Raw genomic sequence first — 26,160 nt, forward strand, 5'->3', positions numbered from 1 at the left:
TTTTTGGCCGCAAAGTTTTTCTTAATAATAATGATGAAATCTAAAGCTTCAAGTTTTGATTGTAGTTTAAAAGAACATACTTAAGTCTACTTGATAACTAAGCATTTTCATGTTGTTTTGTGAAGTAATTTTTAGGTAAGTATATACTTATATTTCTTTTCTCTTTTTTAGGGTCCAGTGCTTTCTGAAGGACAATCATCAGATTATAATAGAGAGTCAGAAAAGTAAGTACAGTCAGTGAATTCATCTCTTAGTTTCTTTCAAGAGCTGCTTTAATACATTTTAGCTAATAATATATTTTTCCCCATCACAGGGAACAAAGATTGATAATGATTTCTAAATCAGAAGTTTCTGCACACTCATCTTTAACAGCCAAAGCTGATGTTCAACAGGTTGTTATGTATTGCAAAGAGAAGCTTATTCGTGGAGAATCAGAGTTTTCTTTTGAAGAACTGAGAGCCCAGAAATATAGTCAACGGAAGAAGCATGAACAGTGGGGTACTTGTAGTCTTAACATATTTGAGATATTCTGACATCACTTAAAATTACCCACATACCTTGAGGAGTTATATTTTTAACAGATTATTGACTGTGCTTAAAGAATTTGCATTAAAGATTAAAAGCATCAGTTCATCTAATCTATATGGATTTAAACTATTTATAGCAATTCTAGCCCTCTTGATCAGTTATTTGTACTAAGAAAAAAAATAAGATCTATAACTGAGAAATACTTTTCTAAGGTTTGCAGCTATATAAATAAAGCACTCGGAAATAGCCTTCTTAATTAAATTCAGCATTTTTTTATGGCTGTATAGCTGGCTGAGTTTTGCTCCTTACTGGGAAACCTGAATGTTAAGACCAGCATATGTACTTAACTTTCTTTGCTGTAATGTGGACCTCAGAGGAAAATGAGCATTTTTTCTTTTTTCTTATTTTTTTTTAAAATTTTTTTATTAAAGCACTGCTCGGCTCTGGCTTATGGGGGGTGTGGATTGAGCCTGGGACCTTAGAGCCTCAGGCATGAAAATCTCTGCATAACCATCATGCCATCTACCCCCACCCCTTTTTCTTTTTAGTAATTTTCTATTGGGTGGGGATAGATAGCATAATGGTTATGCAGAGAGACTCTCGTGTCTTAGGCTCCAGAGTCCCAGGTTCAATCCCCCGCACCACTGTAAACCAGAGCTGAGCAGTGTTCTGGTAAAATAATAATAATAAATAATAATAATAATGAAACTATAAAAAAGAATTTGCTATTGTTTACACCTTTAGATATTTTTATTTATTATTGGATAGAGATAGAAATTGAGAGTGGTGGGGAGATAGAATGGGAGAGAGACAGAGACCTGGGGCTTGAACCCGAATCCTTGTGCACTGTAATGTGTGTGCTTAACCAGGTGCTCTACTACCTAGCCCCCCCCACACATTTTTTGTTTTGTATAAAGACAAATTGAGAGGGGTGGGGGAGAACACGGCACCAGGAGCATTGCTTCACTGCTTATGAAGCTGTCCCCCTGCAGTAGGCACTGGGGGCTTGAACACCAGCCTGTGAGCTTGTAATGTGTGCCCACAACCAGATGCGCCACCACCTGGCCCCCTTTTTAAATATTTTTAATTTTGTTTACTTTTTTTTTTTTTCCAGAACCAGGCCATCTCTCCTCAGGGGGCAGTCAACTTTCCTTAGTCTGCCTTGGGGGGATAAGGCTTCTGGTTTCCCATCTCCCAGGTGGGATCCCAGCAAGTGACGTGAGATCCCACAATGGGGGTCGCGAATTCAGTTCCAACTTCGGAGTTCCTCAAATTTGAAAAAACTCCAAAGGGGCAGGGCGGAGGTAGCAGCTGTCCCAGCTCACACCTTAAGCGGCGAACATTTCTTCTATTCAGGGCTCGGTGCCTGCACTACGAATCCACTGCTCCTGGTGGTCATTATTTTTCCATGGTTGCTGTTGCTGCGGTTGATGGATAGGACAGAGAGAAATTGAGAGGGGAGGGGAAGTTAGAGAGAGGGAGAGAAAGATAGACACCTGCAGACCTGCTTCACTGCTTGTGAAGTGACCCCTCCTGCTGTTGGGGAGCCAGAGGCTCAAACTGGAATCCTTGCATGGGTCCCTGCACTTTTCACTATGTGTGCTTAATCTGGTGCACTACCACCCGGTCCCCCTTTTTGTTTATTCTTATTCAGCCAACAACTGAGAGAACAGTACTCATTGGAGACCTATTTTGTGCCATGCACATATGGAACTTTCTTTTATACTCCTGGATCGTCTCTGTTTTATTGGTATGTGATGTGGTTTTATTAGCCAGTCACTGCAAGTGGGACTATCTACAGTATACTGAGCTTTTAGTGCATTTTACTTATGTTTCTGTCTTGCTTGAGGTTTGGAATTTATTTCTGGTTACTGTCAAGATCTTTTAAAAGATTCATTTATTTGTTGATTGTGAGAGAGACTGCAGCACTGCTCAGCTTTATTGGAAGGTGGTGCCAGCAATTGAAACTATGACCTCTAGAACCTCATGCCTGCAAGTTCTGTGCTCTGAGAGGAAGCATCTCCCAACTCTGATCACCTTGACTTAAACTTTGCATGCAAACCACTTTTTTTCATTCTTACAGTAAATGAAGACAAACATTATATGAAAAGGAAAGAAGCACATGCTTTCGAAGAACAACTACTAAAACAGAAAATGGATGAGCTTCATAAGAAATTACATCAAATTGTAGAGCCACCCCATGAGAACCAGTCTGCTTTCCAAGAAAGATCTAAGGTAGAAGGGTATATGGTGGTGTTGGGGATTGAACCTCAGACCTTTGGTGCCTCAGGCATGGAAGTCTTTATATAACCACTATGTTAGCTGTGCTGTGTTAGTGTTCTTTGCACTTATTTTCCATATTTTGTTGTTTTCATTTGTCTCTCCCTGCCCTATTTTCAAATTAATTTTGATATTTAGCTATTGGTTCCTGAATTTTTAAAATAATTTCACAAATATATTCAAAATGAGAAAAGGGAGGTACAGAATGGAATGTGTACTATGCTTTTACATATCTGCATGTACATATTCGCATGTTAACTATGTTGTCCTCTTATACAATTATACAATAAGATATGTGGGTAGTATATAATGGAATTTCTAACAATTTTATTAGTCATCTAGATATGTTTTGTTTGCCATTGTTTTATGTTGGAAGAGAGGCGATATGGTGAGTGTATTAGAACCATAAATATTTTAACATTACTAATGAATGGAAATTACTAATAAGTGGGTTAGACTTGAAGTAAGTTTATGCTACATTATGGTTGCTGAAATGTTTGTAGTATCTATCTGATTTGGGATACAATAAAGATCAAATATCACTAGGGGGAAAGTTACTACTGAGGACGTTTTATGGAAACACCGCCATAGGAGTATTTGATAACATTGATTATTGTTTCTTTCCCAAAATTAAGTGAAAGAAGAAATTCTTAAAATACTGATAAAGCTATAAGAACAGACTATTCAGTAATTTAGATGTATGAACTGCCAACTGTTCATACATCTTAAGAAGTTGCAAATGAGGGCCTGGATGGCTCAGTGCTACAGTATATACCTTGCAGATGTGATACCATGGATTCCATCTCTAGCCCTGCAAATAGTAGCAGTGCTCAGGTGTCTGTCAGTTATAATTTTATCTGTCAGCGTGACTCAGCGTATAAGTTTCTGCCTTTTATGTGAGACCCTGTGTCTAATTCTCTGACCAGCATAAGACAGAATGCAGAATGTTGATCTGATATTGTGTGTGTGTGTGTGTGTGTGTGTGTGTGTGTGTGTGTGTGTGTTTAAGCTAAAAATATAGCATGGTTGAGGGGGTCAGGCGGTGGCGCACCTAGTTGAGCACACACATTACTGTATACAGGGAGGTAGATTTGAGCCCCTGGTCTTCACCTGTAGGGAGGAGGCTTCACCAACAGGTCTGCAGGTTTCTGTCTATCTGTCTGTCTGTTTTTTTATATTTATTTACTTATTCCCTTTTGTTGCCTTTGTTTTATTATTGTAGTTATTGTTTTTGTTATTGATGTCACTGTTGTTAGATAGAACAGAGAGAAATGGAGAGAGGAGGGGAAGACAGAGAGGTAGAGAGAAAGATAGACACCTGCAGACCTGCTTCACCACCTGTGAAGTGACTCCCCTGCAGGTGGGGAGCTGGGGGCTCAAACCTTACTCTCTGGATCCTTACTCTGGTCCTTGCACTTAGCACCACCTGCACTTAACCCGCTGTGGTACCTACCACCCAACTCCCAAGTGTCTGTCTTTCTCTGTCCCTCTGTGTCTCCCCCTTCTCTCTTAGTTTCTTTGTCCTGCCTAATAAAAAAGGGGAAAAGGGGGGGCGGAAATGACTGCCAGGAGTGATGGAATCATCGCATAGGCACCAAGCCCCAGTGATAACCCTGGTGCCAATAAACAACAAAAAATATACCTTAGTTGATCTGTTTTTATTTTATTTATTTTTTTTGTACTGGATCCTCTGGGTATGCACAATTCCACTGTTCTCAGTGGATTTTTCGGTTTTCTTGGTCTTTGAATTTCAGACAGAAAGTGCCTGGAGAGACACCTCAGCACTGCTCCAGTGTTGATGGAGCTTCCCTTGGTGCTGTGTATGCAGTTCCTAGGTGGTATTGGTGATTGGGGTGTTCAGGTTACAATTGTGAGCTCCACTGCATGACCTTCCAGTCCCTGTGTTTGCTTCACTTCAGAATAGTTCAAGAGGTAAAGGGAAACCTCAAGGGAAAGGGATCTGCTAAAGGCAGATGCTAGTCTTTGAAAAGTTACTGTACCTAGTTAGTACTTTTCTAGACCTCCTGACTTTATTTTTGTTTGTTTCCTTGATGTGAAAGGTCAGTCCAGCATGTATGGAGCCAAGTGTAGGCTCCCACCAGGAACTGAGAGCTTCAGCCCTTCCAGTTGTCAGCCAGCAGACCTCAGAGAACATGGGAGAGGAAGCTCCTCTTGTTCCTCTTATGAAGGATGCTGTTTCTTCGGTGACCCCTGCCTTTAGCCAGAGTATAGCTCCTTCAGTTCCATTGACAATCCAACCAGTGACAGATTCCATGTTTGCAGTGGCTACGAAAGATGCCAGGTAAGTTGAAAGTAAGTCTCTAGATGACAGCCATGTGAATGGCACCAGTTAGATTCTTTCTATGACTGGCAGTAATATCAAGAGCAATATGTCAAAGATGAATGAGTGACTTCTGTTTTTAAAAAGAATTTTTAGGTGGACATGTGGTTGAAAATGAACTTACCAAAACAAAACCCCAGATTTTTCAGACTTACTTATTTCATCTTTCTTTAGGATACTAATTTACTTCATCCTTCTCTCAAGCATTTTCTTTACTTCTTGTTTTATTTTTAAACTTTTATTTTATGTGTAATACTTTGACATGAGAGAATCCAGAGCACCGTTTGGCATATGCAGCACTGTGGGTCAAGCTGTGAGCCTCACAAATGCAAAGTCCTGTGGTCCACCCACAGAACTACTATTCCCCAACTGCTAAATTTAATGACCTCCCCCCAAAATCAAATTTATAAACATGCATTTTCATTCACATTAGGATGATTATGCTGACCTGTATCCTGTATTTTACTGGGTATATAAGGACTATTGTAGTTATGACTGTTCTTCATAGTTAATTTACACAACTATAAAATATCTTTTAAAAAGAATCAACAGCCGTGATAAATCCTATAAAGGCAATACATGCCCAACTACCTGTAATGAGTCAGAGACAAAACAAAAAACAAAAAAAACAAACTACAGTATGATAGTAATGAATGTTTAATTAGAAGTTTTTTCAGTATTTTTTGTTAGAGGCATTTGCATAAACGGTGTGTTTAAAATAAGACTCCTTAGCCTTAAAAGCATTTAGATTTCAGTCAGAAGCACTTGAGATGAACCCTGGGCCTGTCAGGGACTAGTGAGCCCCCTGGCACTGGTAGTCTGAAACACTGGCTATGACAGAGAAAGGCTGCTTTTCTTTGGAAAACTCATTTTTCTTGACAGTTTAGTAGCTAATTATAACATCTGTCATTTGAACTCCATACTTTACAGAGTCCACTAAGGAAGTCATGGCATTATTAATTAGAAAGGGGAGATTTACCACCACAACTGTACTTAAACCATGAAAAATAAATACCTTTCTTGTTCTACTCTTTTGTTTCTTGATAACTGCTAAAGTCTAGAGAACAGTGCACTGTGGATATATTACAAAAAAAAAAAAAAAGTGGTCCAGACAGCTAATCCACATTGGAACTTTGCCATATTGTGACTCTGAATAGCTGTATTGGACACTCAGCCCTGGAGCTGAATGTCAGCTCTTTTGCCTATACAAGAAGAGGAACCATTTGGATTAGAGAAGCTCTGATATCCTCTTGTACCTCACAGAGAAATGATTATCATTGTGTTAAAATACAAAATCACTGTGTCAAGCAATTGTCTACTGCCTGGATGTAAGACTTCTTATCTTCAAAAGAAATACTCAATATAAGAAGTTAAAATTTAAAAAAATTTTAAATTAAACATCCTACTTTCTTAGTGCTATTTTAACAACAAATCTATATTTTGTAACGCCTGTTTACTGCTCTTTCTTGGTGGTTAGCGTTTCACAAAAGTTTTCCAGAGGTATAAATGAAAGCATCCATGAATTCAAGCCACAGAGCAAAAGCATGATAAAGGAAGGTAATGTTCATTTTCAATGTGTTTCTGACCTGCTTGCTAGCCTCTTGCTGATTACTTAGATATATACTTGATGTATTTGATTCTTGAATATTTTATCCCTTAATGGAACCTGGGTGTTAATTTTCCTGTTTTTAGAATGTAATGGTTAGATAAGCGTCAGTTCATTTTGAATAAAGGTAAAAATCCCCTTAGTGATACTTTATTAGTAAGAATCTTTTGAAAACTTGTTTAGAGATAACTTTTTAATTAAATTTCATACTGTATACTAAATAACCTGTAACTTGTTTTAAGAATAATCTAGTTGGGTGGTAGCACAGCAGGTTAAGTGCACATGGCACAAAGCTCAAGGACTGGTGTGTAAGGATCCCAGTTCGAACCCCTGGCTCCCCACCTGCAGGGGAGTCGTTTCACAGGCAGTGAAGCAGGTCTGCAGGTGTCTATCTTTCTCTCTCCCTCGCTGTCTTCCCCTCCTCTCTGATTTCTCTCTGTCCTATCCAACAACAATGACGAAATCAATAATAACAATAACTACAACGATAAAAAAGGGTAACATGTTTTAAAAAAGAATAATATATGCAAGTCATTTAATATTTAGTATGATAGTAAAGGAATGTTTCATTAGAAGTCTTTTCTATTCAGTATTTTTTGTTAGAGGCGCTTGCATAAAAAGATACGATTAAGTGAAAGGCTTCTTTATGCCAAAGCTGCTAATTTGCTCTGATCTTAGACCAAGTGATTGAATCTCATTCAACTTTTATTTCCTTTTCTATAAAGTGATCTTTGCCTTAACGTGTCTCATGGGATAAACCTGCAGCTTTGGGAGCACTACAGTTGTGGAAATACTTAGTGATCATTATCAACAATGAAAAAAAATTCAGTTGTAATGTTTAAATTATTTTGATCTCCCTACTGATACTTTATTTTTGTCCTTATCCTTTTCATAGTTTGTGAAACACATAAGCTTACTAACACAGGCTCTTTTCACACAACTCCAAACACTTCACTGGGAATGGCCCAGGCCACACCATCCAAAGTGCAGCCCTCACCGACCGTACACACAAAAGAAGCACTAGGTAAATCCTTTTGTTTAAACATGTAGCATCTGATAACAAATTAATGGAAACTCTTTTGTAGCTTTTTTTTTTTTTTCATTTTTTTTACCATTTTCTGTTCTTTCAAGGTTTCATCATGAATATGTTCCAGGCTCCTACATTGCCTGATATTTCTGATGACAAAGATGAATTGGCAGCTCTTGATCAAAGTGAAGATGCATTTGAAGCCCAATTCCAAAGTAATAACAATTTCTTTAAAGAATGCTAAGTATATAGCTTTAGTGTATTGCACCAAGGTAAAAGACTTTGGGGTTCGGGGGGTCAGGTCCTGGAACATGATAGTAGAAGAAGACCTAATTGGGGTTAGATTGTTATGTGGAAAACTGGGAAATGTTATACATGTACAAACTATTGTATTTTACTGCCACTATAAATCATTAATCCCCCAATAAAGAAATTTAAAAAAAAATTCCAAAGGGAAGCTTATAAAAAGAATGCTAAGTACATAGCTTTGTGAGTAGTTGCCATGGAAAATACAAAAGGTTGTACAAGTGTAGAAAGTTCTTTATTAGCTTGTCATATAGGAGCTGGGAATGCATTAAATAAAATGTGACAGTGTTTACCAAAATAAGTAATATGTGTAGTAGATTTGTTTCTTTAAAAAAGCAGATTCCCCAGCATAGAAATGACCCGAAAGAGCTGAGTATGTGAGGTATGACTTGAGCTTTGCCTGGCAGGAGAGTAGCTTGGAGTCCAGCAATTATCCTACACTTTCTTGGAGTTAGGAGATTTATTCTGGAGGCTGGAAAGAGTTCATGATTAAAGAAAACAATTAAAAATGTTTTGGTTAATATTGAGGGAGTGAGTCAGACAATAATACCAAAGGTTTTTGTTTTATAGAGACAGAGATTGAGGGGAAAAGAGGAGATGGAAAAGAAGAGCAAAAGACACTTGCAGGGAGTCGGGCAGTAGCGCAGCGGGTTAAATGTACGTGGCGCAAAGCACAAAGACCGGCATAAAGATCCCGGTTCGAGCCCCCGGCTCCCCACCTGCAGAGGAGTCCCTTCACAAGCAGTGAAGCAGGTCTGCAGGTGTCTTTCTCTCCCCCTCTCTGTCTTCCCCTCGTCTCTCCGTTTCTCTCTGTCCTGTTGAACAACAATGACATCAAAAACTACAACAACAATAAAAAGACAACAAGGGCAACAAAAGGGAAAATAAATAAAAAAATTTTTAAATTATAAAAAATAAAAGACACTTGCAGTACTGCTTCACCACCTGTGAAGCTTCCCCCTGTAGGTGGGGACTAGGGGCTTGAACTCAGGTATCTTGCACATGGTAACTTGTGTTCTACCTGGTGTGCCACTGCCTGACCCTACCAATAGCGACATTTTAAGAGAATGGTGAATACTGTGATTTATATATGGCAGAAAATGAAGACCATGAAGTTTGATTGCTCACCCCTGTAATCATAGTTAAGTCACTTCATCTCAATATAAGTTGGTTTAGTCACTTTATCTCATTAGTTAGTGTTTGAAAACAGTTATCAGTTCTTTTTCTGTAAGCTGCTATTCCTTAGTGTTTGAAAACAGCTATCAGTTCTTTTTCTGTAAGCTGCTATTCCATCTTATTTGTCGTTAGAATTTGTCATGAAGGATAGTTATTTTCCATAAAGCAATACTTCAATGCTTTCTTTTTGCTCTGTTGCAGAAAATGCCGGGTCATCCAGGGCTTGGGGTGTCAATCAGATTATCTCTTCTTTATCAACTGCTTTTCCTGTGTTTGAAGATGGAAACAAGGAAAATTATGGGTAAAGAAGTATCTAATTAATATAACACCAGGGACCCACATAATCACTCACTTGTGTAGTGCACTGCTTTGCCATGTGTGCAACCCAGGCTCAGACTTGGTCTCCACAGCGTTAGAGGAAGCTTCAGTGTTGTAGTCTCTCATATTCTTTCTCTGCCTCTTTGTCTCTATCTCTGTTTGCAAAAGTCATCCCAGCAAGGTAAAACCCTAGTGATAACAATATATATATATCGGCAGAGATTAATGTCACATTTTTTGTGAGGTGCTACACGGGTTCTGTATACTCAAAGAATTAAGGTGACAAGAGAATCAAATGACCTGGCTTCCAGTTCTGTTTGTATCTTCTAATGATTCTACTTAGTAATCAGTCTTGTAACCACATGAATAGAAAACTGTCATTAAAGTTTTACCAGATCTGCACTACGACATAGAAGTTAGGGGAAAAATGGGACTGGGCAGTGGTACACCCAGTTGAGCTTAAAAACCGGGGTTCAAGTGCCTGGTCACCACCTGCAGGGGGGAAGCTTCACAACTAGTAAAGCAGTGCTGCAGGTATCTCTCTATCCCTCTTTGTCTTTTCCTTCCCTCTCAGTTTCTCTCTGTCCTATCAAATACAGAAAAGAAATTTCAAAAATTAAAAAAGTCCTAAGAAAGCAGACCTTCAACGCATTGCAAAAGCATGCTTTAAAATGGAAATGGCATGATTATACATTATCAGAGAACTGAAAGATTCTGGTGATTTGAAATTATTAAATGTGAATTAATCCTCTAGTACTTGGATCCATACAAACTCTGTTTATATTTGCAAGACTGTTAAAGTAAGAAAGGAAGTAATTTATACTGGGTCATGTAGCACAGAGAGTATTTTAAGGTTGAAGGAAATTACATTAGTGAACACTTTCTAGGGGTTGGATAGTTTAGCTTAAGGAATTTTCACTGTGTAGCTTACACCAAAGAAAGAGGTCAATGCGAATTAAAGGTTTCAGGGTGTAGAAAAGATTTACATTGACAGAAAAGTGAAAAGGCCTGGCCAGCTGTCAAAAAAATCTATCACTGAGTCAAGTGTTGGAAATAAGGAATAAGGGTCAGGGTAGATAGCATAATGGTTATGCAAAGAGACTTTCATGCTTGAGGCTCCAAAGTTCCAGGTTCTATCTCCCACACCACCATAAGCCAGAGCTGAGCAGTTCTTTGGTTAAATAAGCAAATAAATAAGGGATAAAATTGTATAATATCCATGATCTTTTGTTGACCAAAAACCACTTTAGTCAACTCAATTCCTGCTCAGTTTCTGTAACTGCTGTGCAAATGCTAGATATTTAGTTAACTAGTAAGAAAAGTGGGGGGTGTTTCTGACACTTAGACTTAAGAGATAATTGTTATTCCTTATTACATTTGACCATTTGTAATTCTGAAAATTTTACCTTAGATTACCACAGCCTAAAAATAAAACCACAGGAGCCAGGACCTTTGGAGAACATTCTGTAAGCAGATTTCATTCAAAACCAAATGTAAGTTTCTGCTTCATCTGTGAAATAGGTTTTATAGATCTTTCCCTTTCATTTTAATAGTTGATTGCACCAAGCAGATGAGAGTGTATATGATGACCAACAAAGTACAAATGTTTATTATGTGCCGGATGTGTGTTAAGTTTAGAAACTAGAAAATGAATTTTGTATGATCCTTGTTCTCAAAGGACCTTTTTATACCTAAAAAGTAAGACCTGGGCCTGGTAGTGATGCACCTAGTTCTACTAGAGCAGCCTTTGTGCCCAGCCCATATTCCATGTCCACTCGGTCCCTGAATGTAGTTATGTTGTACTTGTCTCTCCATTCGTCATCTGACTGATGTTTCCGAGAATAGTGCTAAAAACTGCTAAATCCTGACTTGTTAATTTCACTATGTGTCTTTCTTTTTTTCTTTCTTTCTTTCCTTCTTTCCTTCTTTCTTTCTCTTTCTTTCTTTCTTTCTTTCTTTCTTTCTTTCTTTCTTTCTTTCTTTCTTTCTTTCTTTCTTTCTCTTTTTCTCCTTTGACCATCTCTGGGGCTTCATTGCTCTGGAGTGGCTTCTTTAACAGAGAGACAGAAAAATATTGCTGTGCTAAATTTCATGGATGAAATGAGATTGCCAGGATTTTTTTTTCTTCCTGTTTGTCTTTTATTGTAGGAAGTGTCTCATTCTGAAGAGTTTTTGGATGATTCAACTGTCTGGGGTGTCCGTTGCAACAAAACCCTAGCTCCCAGCCCCAAGAGTGCAGGAGACTTTACCTCTGCTGCACAGCTTGCATCTACACCCTTCCATAAACTTGCAGTGGATCCAGAGCTTGCTTTAGAAGACAAAGGTGTGTGTTGACAGTATTTACCTGCTGCCAGCCTCAGTTCTTTTGTCATTATAATTAAAAACAAAGACAAAAAAAAACTCCAGTGGGCACGCCACTGAATGCACATGTTACCACAGGATAAGAGGGATGCAACTCCACACAATTCCCACCACCAGAACTCCGTATTCCATCCCCTCCCCTGATAGCTTTCCTATTCTTTATCCCTCTGGGAGAATGGACCCAGGGTCATTACAGGGTGCAGAAGGTGGAAGGTCTGGCTTCTGTGATTGCTTCCCCGCTGAACATGAGAGTTGACGGGTCGGTCCATACTCCCAGCCTGTCTTTCTCTTTCCCTAATGGGGCAGGGCTCTGGGGAAGCAGGGCTTCAGGGCACCTGGTTCCTTGTACAGGCAACATGTGTGCTGTAGCAGGTGAGCCAACATCCAACCCCAGGTTCATTTTTATTTGTTCGTTTTTTGCCAGAGCACTGCTTTGCTCTGGTTTATGTTGGTGCTTGGGATTAAACCTGAGTCTGTTGGTCTCCTCCTCCTCTTTTTTTTTTTTTTTTTTTGCCTCCAGGGTCAGGTGCCTGCACTATGAATCCACTGCTCCAGGAAGCTATTTTTTCCCTTTTGTTGCCCTTGCTGTTTATCATTGTCATTGTTGTAATTATTGTTGTTATTGCTGTCATAGTTGGATAGGACAGAGAGAAATCAAGAGATGGGGAAGACAGAAAGGGGTAGAGACAGACAGACACCTACAGACCTGCTTCACCACCTGTGAAGCACCCCCTGCAGGTGGGGAGCTAGGGGCTCGAACCAGGATTCTTAACACCAGGATTCTTATGCCAGTGCTTGCACTTCACATCATGTGCACTTAACCCACTGCACTACCGCCCAGCCCCCAGGCGTGAAATTCTAATTGCATAACCATTATGCTATCTCCCCAGCCCTAGGGGTCTTTTTGACACAAACATTCTACCTCAGTTCAGTGAACTAAACTGACCGAATAAAGCATGTTAAACTGAAAGATAACTCAAATCTCTGCCCTGCAGAAGCATTCCAACTTTCTGCTCTCCATACCCTTGTCATCACGTTCTTTAATGCTGCAAACTTCCCATGGGCTGGACTTCTTGCTTGTAGTGTTCCTGCTACTTACTCTTCATCTGTTTTCTGCTAGAAAATTTTATGGGCTAAGTGTATATGGTTGAAATGGTTATATTTGTTAGTAATAGGATTTATGTGTTTTTCACTCTTTAAATCTTACAGCACATACTACCGCAAAACACTCTTTTGAAATTAATAATAAAATTGAGTGAAAAAAGGAAACCTGAATTTTCTGTCATATGGGATCATGTATGTATATGTGTATGTACATAATGTTTTTCTCTAATTTTCTTTTTCAGAAAATGTAGCAAAACCACGCACCAATGTCAGTTTGAATTCTTGTGAAGGAAACGTGCTGAGACCCTTAAGAGATAGGAAGTTCAGGTATTGTGAGTGTGTACTTGGTTTTGTCACTCTCCATTTTCACTCTGACTTTGCTTTTTAATCTCTGGTACAGTATCAAATCCCAACCCTTAAAAGCTAATAGATCTTCTGTTCACTTAAAGTCAAAAAAGCATTCTCTGTTGATAAAATTACAGTGGTTGGGGACCAGGTGGTGGCACACCTGGTTAAGTGCACATAGTACCAAGCACAAGGACCTTTTTTTTTCCCACCTGCAGCAGGTCCACTTCACAACTGGTGAAGCGGGTCTGCAGGTGTCTTTCAATCTCCCCCTCTTCTCAATTTCTCTGACCTATCCAATAAAATGGAAATAAAAGGCCACCAGGAGCAGTGGGTCTGTAATGCTGGCACCAAGCCCTAGCAATAACCTAGCAAAATACAAACAAACAAACAAAAAGGAAGTGTGATGCCTTCATAGGAAAACCTTTAAGAAAATAAGTTACAGTGGTTAACCTAAACATTTAGTGTATCAGGGCAGTGCTAGAAGTAGTGGGGTAGTGTGGGGTCATTTTCTGTCACCGAAAATTCCAGTGTTCTCATTTTGGGAACAGAATTGCAGATTCTCTTACCCACCAAAGACAGTGGCATACAGAAAGAATATTGCATAATTGAATAAACACATAATTGCTTTTTCATACTTATTATAGTTGGAAAGTCAATTATTTAACAAAAGAAGACATTGAATAAGTGTATGGATATAATAGCTTGAGAGAAAGAAAGCCTGCAGTGATGAAAAATAATTATCGGGAGTTGGGCGGTAGCGCAGCAGGTTAAGCACACGTGGCGGAAAGCGCAAGGACCGGCATAAGGGTCCCGGTTCGAACCCCCGTCTCCCCACCTGCGGGGAGTCGCTTCACAAGTGGTGAAGCAAGTCTGCAGTTGTCTGTCTTTCTCTCCTCTCGATTTCTCTCTGTCCTATCCAATAACGACATCAATAATAACTATCACAATAAAACAAGGGCAACGAAAGGGGATAAATAAATAAATATTTGAAAGAAAAATGATTATCTAACTTTTCTGAACTCTAACTTCTTTTAGTTTTTAAAAAATAAGATTTATATAAGGCCCTTTTAAGTCTCTTTTAGTCTATGTTTCATCTTACTTTGCTTTATAAATTATTTATTTCAAACAATTTGACCATTTATCTGTAGTTTCCCATAGCCAGCATGCTGTATTTGCATCCTAAGGTATACTGTGACATGGTCCTCTGTATTTCTTGAAATAGGGAGTTGGAATGAAATAAGAAAGCTTACCAGGAAAAAAAGAATATAGTAACTCACTGTTAATATGTATAATATAAAAAGATTTTTGCCTTTTAATTGAAAATTCTACCAAATGAGCACAACTCACTTGGAATCTTTCCTATGTGAAACTATCTCCGAATCATAAAAAATGCTATGTTTATTTTGGGGGTAAAGTTAAGACTTCAGGGACAGGGAGATAATCACTGAGTATGAACATTAATGCTTGAAACTTCAGGTTTGAGCACCATCACCTCATGGGAATAGTATAGCCCCAGGGGAAACTCCATGGATGGCGGAAGTTATGTTGTGATGTCTCTGTGTCTCTATCTGAATAAAATGTATGAGAAAATTTTCTCAGGAGTGGTGGAATAATGCATATGTAAGGTCTCAATGACACAAACAAAACAATCAAGTTAAATCTCCAGTCTTGATTATAATAGTAATGCTTAAGTGACAGCTTGAGGGAGCTGGCAGGTCATTTCTCTTGCCATTTTCTACTAAAGAATATCCACTGTAACTCCTCACCAGTTTTTCTACAACTTCCTTTTTATGCTCCAAGCTCCACTATTAAATATTATATTCTCTAATTTGCTACCATATCTGTAATTTCATTTCTGTGAGTGGTGTGCTGTGTATTTGCACATAATGCTGGAAGAAAATGCTTTGATTGATTCGTTGTCAAGCATTTCTTTTGTTTTGGATAGAGACAGAAGGAAAGGGATAATAGAGAAGGAGAAGAGACACTTGCAGCACTTCTTACATATCAAGTTTTTCCTCCTGCACTGGGGACCAGGCCCTTGAACCCAGGTCCTTGTGCATTATAATGTGTGTGCTTAACCAGGTGTGCCACCACTGGCCCCTTTCCAGGCAGTTTAATATGTCATTCTTAGAAACTGTCTTATGGGTATTTTGTGTGATTAAATCTAATTTAATTACCATGTGCTTAATTTTTACTTCTCTGCTTCTTGAACATATGCAGTCCAATTCAAGAGAAAAGCCCAGAACCATCACTTCACACAAGTATGTCTTCATCTTTGGTTCATATGAGCCAGCCTCTTGCCAGTGGTGTGCTGGCCAGTGAAGCACAGCAGAGCCTTGCAGTTTGTAAACCCATGGATTTAGACCTTGCCATTACAGAGGAGGCTCCAGATACCAAAACTGGGTTTCAACCAGAACAAATGCAAACTGATTCACTTGGGAGTGTCCATACTTCAGGTATGAACAGATGCTCAGTCTTAATTATATTTTGGGGTTAGAATACTAACCTGGTAAGAGCTATTACACAACAGAAGTTCAAAGAACAAGGACTTGAATGTCATTAAGTGTAAGACACAGAACTTCTCACACAGAACTTGCACAACTACCTTAATGTATAGAATAATAGTATTTGCAGTGCAAATCAATCTATTTCAGTTGTGTATGGTTTCAAAATAGCCAATGTTGGAAACATTAAAATTTGAGGGTATACTCTTGGTATAAAAACTATTGATATAACAGAATAGCAATTTCTAATGCTTTTATTCTGATTTTACAGAAAAGGCAACTGAGGTTTAGGGTTGAAGGAAATCTACCTCCAATATACATAGAAACAGTCTTGTTTCGTGCTAAAAATTACAAGAGCTGACCAGCTGGACATTAACTGGTTCTAGTTATACTTTCACTTCTTGAGCAGTTATGCACTCTTGACCAAGTTCATTTCAATTTTTGTGTGTGTGTGTGGCCCTCTTTTCTTTCTTTCTTTCTTTTTTTTTTTTTTAAGTGCAGCTAGTAGTGATGTTACTGAGGTGTTTTAATGTAAGGACCAAGGAGCTTATTAAACACATGGCACTAAGTATTAATCTTGCTGATTTAGTCTTTGATATCTTCCTCTAACAGAATTTTTAATAGCTGTTTTTTTTTAACTTTTTTATTTTCTTTATTTATTGACTAGAGATAGCCAGAAGTCGAGAGGAAGGGGGAGACAGAGAGGGAAAGAGACAGAGACAACTGCAGTGCTTCACCACTTGCAAAACTTTCCCCCTACAGGTGGGGGCTCGGGGCTCAAACCCAGGCTCTTGAGCGTTGCAACATGTGCTCTCAACCAGGTGCACCACCACCCACCTCCTTTAATAGCTTTCTAAATTGGAGGATTGACATTTTTAATTTTATTAGTAATAATTTCTCTTATAGATCCAAAGTGAATCTCATATATGCTTCTGCACATAGGTAGTAGAAGTGTTAAATAGCCATTTATTTTGATGGTAACAGTGGGAGCACAACTTAAAGAATATCTGAGCATGTGAAAACTAGCTAACTCCACATGTCCACATCAGCCTTGGGGGCCGGGTGGTGACGCACCCGGTTCAAAAAATATATTTCCAAGCCTGCCTTTAAGACAGACAGGAACTCAAAATTGAATTAAAGGCAGAATCTGATAGTTTAGGTGACTATAACAGATGTTGTTAATGTTTATTGCCTTTGTCACAGTTAAAATTAATTTAGCTAGTTGGACCTAAAATGTCAAATAATAAGTAGAACTACTCCTCATTTTGACATTTAAAAATGGTTATTATTTGATTAAATGCTCCTGAAAGATAAGGATTTTAAAGCTTATTTTAGCAAATGTTTACACTTTATTTATAATCTCTTTAGTAAAACTCTTGGGCACTGAATTGATTTCCTTTTTTTTGTTGTTGTTGTTTCCATTTTTTTAAGACTCTACTGTTGAGAATCCATGGGATGATTTATTGATCATCAAACTTTTATCTGGACTGTCTAAACCAGTGAGCTCCTATGCAAATACTTTTGAATGGCAATGTAAACTCCCAACCATCAAGCCAAAGACTGAATTTCAATTGGGTAAGAATTTAAAGAATTGGCTCATATAACTTGAAACTTGCTTCTCTCTGGGAAACTGATGGGAACTCCTGTGTGTGAGTCCCCTGGCATCGCTACCACCCCTAGCTCCCACCTATTTCTCAAATGAAGAGGGAATTATTCTTAATGTTTTTGCTTATGTATTGGATAAAGACAGAAATCAAGAGGGAAGGGTGATAAAGGGAGCAATAAAGACAGACACCTGCAGCACTGCTTCACAGTTCATGAAGCTTCCCCTGCACATGGCGTCTGAGAACTTGAACCTGGACCCTTGTGCACTGTTAGTGTGAGTGCCCTAGGGACTGCACCACTGCCTAACTCCCTCCAATAAGGAATTTTATCGTGAGTACTAAACAGAATATTTTGTTAAGCTGTGACTACAGGATTTTGACTAAAGAGAGAAATTTGGCAGTATCTGTCCATCAAAACAGAAAAGTTAGAGCTGAAGGGTTGTCTTTGGTGTAATGGAATGGCATAGGAATAAGTACATTCATGAACTCTTAAGACCCATCCATTCACTTTGAAGAACTTCTTATGGATATATTTGTATACATTTCCAAATGTCAAATCAGAAAGCAGGAATCTTACTTCTTAATATTTGGTTTAGAATTTGTGGCTTAAAAAAAGTAGTTTTAAAGGTAATTACAATTTTTTCTCTGTGATCTTACTCCTGAGTCAAATAGTAATTGCAGTACTGACAAATATCAAGACAGACCCAGTCTGACATTTCTTATACAATGTACTTGACCAGTACTCCTTGGAACTGTCTTGATCACTAAAAAGCAGAGCTTTGAGAGACATAATGAATGTCCCTTGGAGCAATAGGGGAAAACTAGTGAACTCTAAATAAAGTGAAGTGAAAATAGTAACAAAATGATAGTTTTCTAATTGTGTCCTTGTGTGATATATTTGTATTTTTCATAGCCATTGCTAGAACACCCTGCACAGGATTTTGCATGTTCATTGTAATGTCACAGTACTCTTGCCAAGCAGGTGACATAGATGTTGCCTCATTAGATATGGTGATGAGAGAATGCCTGCTCAATTTCCTGTCTCAAAGTGACAGGCCTGGTGCCTGGCTGTGCTGCTACTTTCCTATATCACATCATTATGTGATAGGTGTTAAACGTTTATCTAAGATGGGAAAACATTTCTTAAGGGAACTAAATGTATTTTTTAAAATTTATTTCTTTATTGGGGAATTAATGTTTTACATTCAACAGTAAATACAATAGTTTGTACATGCATAACATTCCCCAGTTTCCCATTTAACAATCTAAATACATTTTTTACTTACTAAAGCAATTCAGAAACCAGATACATTTTATGAATACTCCGTGTTGATAAAAACTTAATGTTTTGACTTTTTAAGTATTTTGACACATCTATCTTTAAAGGTTCCTTGCTGGTCTATGTGGATTGCCTTCTTGGAGAAGGGGCTTTTGCCCAAGTCTATGAAGTTACTCACGGAGCTGTGAATGATACCAAAAATAAAAAGAAATTTGCCTTAAAGGTAAATAATTGGATTAGGTTTTTAATTTTGTTATTATTATTATTATTTTAATTTTTATTGAAGGGTTAATGGTTTATAGTATAGTTGTAAAAACATCGGTATAATTATGCATTTCCTTCTGCATTGTGCAGTACGTCCTTGAGGTTCTGTCTGCTCTCTCTCCCACTCTTCCCAGAGTCTTTTGTTTTTGGCATAATATAGTAGCTAGTTCAAGTTTTGCTTTGCATTTTTCCCTCTCTGTCCTTTTTTTTGGGGGGGGGGGTTTCAAAGAAACTTTATTTTTTTTCTTCCCTTTCGTTGCTATTGTTGTTTATCATTGTTGTTGTTATTATTGTTATTGCTGTCATTGTTGGATAGGACAGAGAGAAATCGAGAGGAGGGGAAGACAGAGAGGGGGAGAGAAAAAGAGACACCTGTAGACCTGCTTCATCGCCTGTGAAGCAAACCCCCTGCAGGTGGGGAGCCGGGGGATCGAACCAGGATTCTTACGCTGGTCCTTGCACTTCGTGCCATGTGCGCTTAACCTGTTGCACCACCACCCAGCTCCCTGTCCTTACTTCTTAAGTTTCACCTATAAATGAGATTATTCAGTATTTGTCCTCTTTTTGGCTTATCTCACTTTACATGATGTAGTCAATTTGATTGGAGCATTTTTATGTATAGAATAGAAATTAATTCTAGAACATGATTATGCCAGCCTATTTTAAGTCTTACTGTCAATTGAGAATTAAAAGCTGGGAAGATAGCATAATGGTAATGCAAAAAGACATTCATGTCTGATTTTCAAAGGTCCCTGGTATACCATGAGACAGCTGAGCATTGCTCTGGTTAAAAAAAATAAATACCATCTACAAAGATTCAGAATTATATTTACATTAAAATTACCTTACAGCAAGTTCTCTATTTCAGCACCAGCTTTTTCTTTAATATTTATTTATTCCCTTTTGTTGCTCTGGTTGTTTTATTATTATAGTTATTATTGTTGTCGTCATTGTTGGATAGGACAGAAAGAAATGGAGAGAGGAGGGAAAGACAGAGCGGGGGAGAGAGACAGATACCTGCAGACCTGCTTCACCATTTGTGAAGCGACTCCCCTGCAGGTGGGGAACCGGGGGCTCGGGGCTTGAACTAGGATCCTTAGTCCGGTCCTTGTGCTTTGCACCACGTGTGCTTAACCTGTTGCACTACCGCCCAACTCCCACTTTTTCTTTTTAAGTAATTTTCTAGTCTATGTCCCTTATTGGGAAGAAAGTTGCTTTTTTGCTATGATTTTCTGCAACATGAGACTCTGTATGAATGACACATCTCTGATTTGCAGGTCCAGAAGCCTGCCAACACCTGGGAATTCTACATTGGAACTCAACTGATGGAGAGACTGAAGCCAAATATGCAACATATGTTTATCAAGTTCCATTCTGCCCATTTATTCCAGAATGGCAGTGTTTTAGTAGGAGACCTCTACAGCTATGGAACATTATTAGTAAGTATAGTTACTCCTGTGGTAGACATTAATTTGAAGTACATTTTTGGCTTATGCCAAAGCTTATATGAAAGTAGAACTCATAGTTTGAAATCTTAATGATCCTATATTTCAAACTCAGGATTTTACCTTCTCTTATTTCTAGAATGCCATTAACCTCTATAAAAACACCCCTGAAAAGGTGATGCCTCAAGCTCTAGTCCTGACTTTTGCTATGAGAATGCTCTACATGATTGAACAAGTTCATGACTGTAAAATCATTCATGGGGACATTAAGCCCGACAATTTCATACTTGGGAACAGGCAAGTGTTACCTTTGTAACAGGGCTCCTTTTATTTATTTATTTATTTTTTTAAATCATTTTCCCCATTTTAATTGTGTTCATGAAGCTTCAACCTTGTTTGTTTTTAATGCAGATTTTTGGAACAGGATGGTGAAGATGATTTGTCTGCTGGATTGGCATTGATTGATCTGGGTCAGAGTATAGATATGACACTTTTTCCAAAAGGAACTAAGTTTACAGCAAAATGTGAAACTTCTGGTTTTCAGTGTATTGAGATGCTCAGCAACAAACCATGGAACTACCAGGTATAGAACTAAAGTAAGAGATGAACAGTTAATGTGAGAATCTAGTTAGTCTGAACTGGTCTGATCTTTTGGATTTAGACCATAATCAAATGTTGTTCTACTTTTTCTTAAAGACTTATGTATTCATTTCACAAGAGAGGCCCATGCAGCACTCATGAGGTGTGGGGAATGGCACTGTAGCCGTTGCTAGACTACTTACCCATGTCGGAAAAAAGAACAGTGTTGTATTCACCCCTGTGTGATAAGATGAAGGGCTTGAGGTGGTCACAGTAGCTTCAAAATGGAGTTGTTCAATATGCTACCCCAGGAAGCAGTGGGTGATCGACTATTGATTAGAAACCTACAGCAAGGGGCCGGGTGGTGGCGCACCTGGTTGAGCATACATGTTACAGTGCTCGAGGACCTGGGTTCAAGCCCCCAGTCCCCACCTGCAAGGGGAAAGCTTTGTGAGTGGTGAAGTAGGGCTACAGGTGTCTCTCTCTTGTCTCTCTCTCTTCCTATCACCCCCTTCCCTCTCAATTTCTGGCTGTCTCTTTCCAATAAATAAATAAAGATAAAAAAATTAAAAAAAAAAACCTAGGTAGGCATATCAGTAGAACAGTTAAACAAACGACTTTTGGATTTCTTTAAAATTCCGTAGTTTTTTAGTTTGCTGCTAAAAGTCGTAAGTTAGCCTTCTAAATATAGTTATGTGTAAATTACTACTTCAGCCAAATATACCTGTGTTTTCTTTATAGGTTGATTACTTTGGAATTGCTGCAACAGTGTACTGCATGCTTTTTGGCACTTATATGAAAGTGAGAAATGAAGGAGGAGTCTGGAAGCCTGAAGGTCTTTTTAGAAGGTGGGTGTGGCATTGATACTGCAGTAAAAAAAAAAAAGAGTAATATTAACATTAGTAGTGCTGAGTTCCATATGGTGAGAATGGATCTCTGCCACTACATAGAAAGTCGTTGTCTTGGGAGATGTGGTAACTTAACATAGTTCTGGGTGCTGAGTGCAGTGAGCAAGCTAGACTGCTTCACTACACCTGTTCCCTTATTTGTAATCCCGGGGCACCGCTGCTGCCCTCATAGAGTCATTGACAACTCCTGGTCCAGTGATTGGGATCCTGGACATATGCAGATCTTTCTGTTGACCCCCTTAGAGAAATTACCTAGTGTCACTAAGCCTTGGGTTTTTTGTTGTTTTTTACCTATGTAAATGGCAGGAAAACTGACTCTCCTTTTCTCAGATGTTTTTTTTTATTATTATTTTTTTTAATATTTATTTTTTGTTGCCTTTGTTGTTTTTATTGTTGTAGTTATTATTGTTGTTGATTTTGTCATTGTTGGATAGGACAGAGAAATGGAGAGAGGAGGGGAAGACAGAAGGAGAGAGAAAAACAGACACCTGTAGACCTGCTTCACCGCCTGTGAAGTGACGCCCCTACAGGTGGGGAGCCAGGGGCTCAAACCGGGATCTTTATGCCGGTCCCTGCGCTTTGCGCCACGTGCGCTTAACCCGCTGCGCTATCGCCCGACTCCCCTCAGATGTTTCTTATAAGGAACCAGGGAAATAATGGAAGTGAAAGGGCTTTGTAAATGTCAAGTAATCAGGTGGAGCTAGCTGTTCTCTATCACAGGAATAGGACTGAAGTGTCCTCACTGTGTGACTTTAGTTTTTCTAATACTTTCTCACCTGTAAAATCAGTGAAAGTTGGGCTGGGTGGTGGTGCACCTGGCTTTTTTTACCTGATAAAGATAATAAAGAAATTTAAATAAATAAAATTAGTGAAAGTTAGTAACTAGACTAGAGCTTTTCCTGAGCCTTGTTAATGTAATGTATGAATAAAATATTAACTGAACATATTACAGTGCTCAAGGACTCAGGTTCAAGCCACTGGCCCCCACCTGCAGGGGGAAAACTTTGCAAGTGATGAAGCAGTGCTACAGGTGTCCCTTTCTCTCTCCCTCACTATCACCCCCTCCCCTCTCAATTTCTGGCTGTCTCTGTCCAATAAATAAATAATTTAAAAAATAGATATAAACTGAACTTTAAGCTAAGTATTTACTATCACATGTATGTTCATTTTATCATTTATATTTTCTCAATTTTTTGAGATGTAAAAACATGCTGAGGAGGCCATTGATCTTAAGTATACATCCTTTGATGTATTTCTTGAAAAGAAAAAAAAAATTGAAACTGGAACTCCCTTGCCCAGTTTTATGGCAACTGTTGGCAATAATTTTATAAAATGTAGCATTTCTATATAAATAAGGTTAGATTCAGGTTCTGAAAGAACTCACAACTACTGTGCCGTAGCAAATACTATATTTTTTTCTCCTGTGATGATCAAAGAACTGGATAGTTATTCAGAAACCATCTTTGACCACCAGTGTAGAAAAAGCCTGTGGCAGGCTTAATGATGGTTGTCTGAATCTCCTTTATGAAAGACACATTAGGGAGGCTTTCTTTCTTTCCTACTGCCTTATCTCCATGTTCTGAAATTAACTTTAACAATAAAGGATAGTTGGAACTCGAAATCTGGTTTCTATTCTGGGCAGTTCAGCCTGTTTCCTTGGTCCTGATCAGTTTGTCAGAATCATTCCCCAGTGGGTGAAGGTATTGGATTTTCAAGCATAAGCTGTCCAGAGTTCAGTCTCTAGCAATACATATGCCAGAACCTGTATTCAGGTTCTCTTTCCCTCTCCTATGTTACTATGTTAGTAAATATATAAATTTGGCTAAACAGAGTCTGACACATATATACATATGTATATGTGTGTAGCCAAATGCAAATTGATTTTCTTGTGCACCTCCCACCCAAAAAGAAAAAAAGAAACAGTTTTCTCTGAAGAGCTATTATTAAAAAGCTACTTATTGGATAGGTTGGGGAGATAGCATAATGGTTATGCAAAAGATTCTCATGCCTGAGGTTCTGAAGTCTCAGAGTCAATCCCTCTGCTTTGCCATAAACCAGAGCTGATCAGTGCTCTGGTAAAAACTAACAGACAAACAAAGATGCTTGCTTACGGGCCAGCAGATAGTTCACTCGGATACTTTGGTGCTTTACCATGTGCACAACCCAGGTTTGAGCCAGGCTCCCATTGTAGTGAAGAAAGCTTCAGTTCTGTGCTCTCTGTCTTCTTTTCTGCCTCTCTTTAGTACTTTCTTTTGGAATAGGGTATGTAGAGTTTTACTGACTTGATGTCTAGTCTTTCTTATTTATAATAGACCCAACATTTCATTTCTTGATGCATTAGGTTGCATTTCAGTTAAAGCTATCCTATTCTCTGTCCAAACCTGTGGATGTTAGATACAGGATGTGGTTGCCCTAAATGTTGATGCTACATTTTATCCTTTTTGCTTTGTCTCTTTAGGCTCCCTCATTTGGATATGTGGAGTGAATTTTTTCACATCATGTTAAATATACCAGATTGTGACCATCTACCATCTTTGGATTTATTAAGGCAAAAGCTAAGGAATACATTTCAACAACACTATGTAAACAAGATTAAGACCTTACATAATAGGCTAATTGTGCTACTCTTAGAATATAAACGTTCTAGAAAATAAAATGTGGAAATTCCCCCCAAAAGGAATATTTTGTAAATATTGGTTTGGTTGTTCTAGTCACATTGAACTTGAAAGTTTCCACATTGATGTTTTATTTAAATATTTCTTCACACAACAGAAAAATAACAGTAAAGTTTACATTGTAACAGTCTGGTTGGACTGCTCTTGGGATACAGATTTTTTATAAGAATAATTTGGATGGAAACTTTCTTTAAAATCACTTTTAAGCCACAAAAGAAGCAAATAAACATTTTCCTCTAAATTTTAGAGTTTTTATACATGTAAAATAAACGAACTTTTCTTAATTAAATCCAAGTCACTTCAAGTTATTATGAATAAATTGTACCTGCTCTATATTACTGTTACTAGAAAAAATTACAGACACAACTTTTAGAAGTACCACTCAACGTCATATCTTGAAAATAGTCACATAAACTGTATAAACTCGGTTTTGAGCTTGCATGTATGAGGTTCCAGATTCAATCACATATACAAGAGCAGAGTGATATTTTGGTCTCCCACAGAAGTAAAATATATATTTTTTTAATTTCCTTATTGGGAGATTAATGTTTTACAGTCGACAGTAAATATAGTAGTTTGTACATGCATAACATTTCTGTTTTCGACAACAATACAACCCCCCACTAGGTGTCATCCTTTTCCAGGACCTGTACTCTTCCCCCCCACCAACCCCCACCCACCCCCAGAGTCTATTACTTTGTGTAATACACCAAAAAGTAAAATATTTTGGATGGGTGAAATATCATAATGGTTATGAAAAAAGACTTTTATGCCTGAAACTCCAAAGTCCCAGGTTCAATACCCTGTACCACCATAAGCTTGAGCAGAGCAGTGCTCTGGTACGAAAAAAAGAAGTGGTTTTTGTTTGTTTGTTTGTTTTTAAGAAATTTGATTATTGGACTGGAGAGATAACATAGCATATGTAGAAGAGCAGATTCAGTCCCCAGCACCACTGTAAACCAGAGCAGTATTATGGCAAAAAAAAAGAAAAGCAGAGAGGGAAGGAAAGGAAGGAAGGAAGAAGAAAGATAAATAAATTGATCATGAAAGATGATATAGAGTGGTAGATAGCATAATGGTTATGTAAAAAGACTCCTGCATGAGGTTTCAAAGTCCCAGGCTCAGTCCCACATACCACCATAAATCAGAGCTAAGCAGTGTTCTCATAAATAAATAAATAAAAACAGAAATAATGTATTAGAAATATATATGCTTTCAGAAACAACACAATACACCCCTTTGTGGGCCCCTGTAGGACCTTGCCATCAACGTAAATCAACACCTGTAGAGAATGTCCCATCCTCCGAAGGGAGGATAGACAACATACTCTATGTTCCACCTGAGGAAGATGGGTCCTGAAATTGGGGCAGCTTGGAACGTTCCTACTCATGACCACAGAATGTGAGCGCAGATCTACAGGGATGCAGAGGTCACATAGGCTCCTAAGCTGAATATGGACCTCAGATCACATCAAATCGATGGGTTATACAGTCAACAATATTTATAC

The 26,160-nt window shown here is 38.3% G+C and overlaps 1 protein-coding gene across 1 annotated transcript in view; it reads left to right on the plus strand.

Moving 5' to 3' along the window:
- BUB1 (BUB1 mitotic checkpoint serine/threonine kinase) overlaps window positions 1–24,658 on the plus strand; it is a 37,283-nt gene extending 12,625 nt beyond the window's left edge. Inside the window, exons 7-25 of the mRNA XM_007537507.2 lie at window positions 172–224; window positions 314–498; window positions 2,612–2,763; window positions 4,869–5,110; window positions 6,648–6,706; window positions 7,651–7,779; window positions 7,887–7,997; window positions 9,466–9,565; window positions 10,994–11,075; window positions 11,731–11,905; window positions 13,290–13,374; window positions 15,616–15,851; window positions 17,331–17,474; window positions 18,890–19,005; window positions 20,324–20,485; window positions 20,631–20,788; window positions 20,903–21,074; window positions 21,812–21,918; window positions 24,437–24,658. Of these exons, the coding sequence (XP_007537569.1) occupies window positions 172–224; window positions 314–498; window positions 2,612–2,763; window positions 4,869–5,110; window positions 6,648–6,706; window positions 7,651–7,779; window positions 7,887–7,997; window positions 9,466–9,565; window positions 10,994–11,075; window positions 11,731–11,905; window positions 13,290–13,374; window positions 15,616–15,851; window positions 17,331–17,474; window positions 18,890–19,005; window positions 20,324–20,485; window positions 20,631–20,788; window positions 20,903–21,074; window positions 21,812–21,918; window positions 24,437–24,632 (2,664 nt within the window). The 3' untranslated portion in view covers window positions 24,633–24,658. The remainder of the gene's footprint in view (window positions 1–171; window positions 225–313; window positions 499–2,611; window positions 2,764–4,868; window positions 5,111–6,647; window positions 6,707–7,650; window positions 7,780–7,886; window positions 7,998–9,465; window positions 9,566–10,993; window positions 11,076–11,730; window positions 11,906–13,289; window positions 13,375–15,615; window positions 15,852–17,330; window positions 17,475–18,889; window positions 19,006–20,323; window positions 20,486–20,630; window positions 20,789–20,902; window positions 21,075–21,811; window positions 21,919–24,436) is intronic.
- The last annotated feature ends 1,502 nt before the right edge of the window (window positions 24,659–26,160 follow it).

Source organism: Erinaceus europaeus, chromosome 3, assembly GCF_950295315.1.
Source record: "Erinaceus europaeus chromosome 3, mEriEur2.1, whole genome shotgun sequence".
NCBI lineage: Eukaryota > Metazoa > Chordata > Mammalia > Eulipotyphla > Erinaceidae > Erinaceus > Erinaceus europaeus.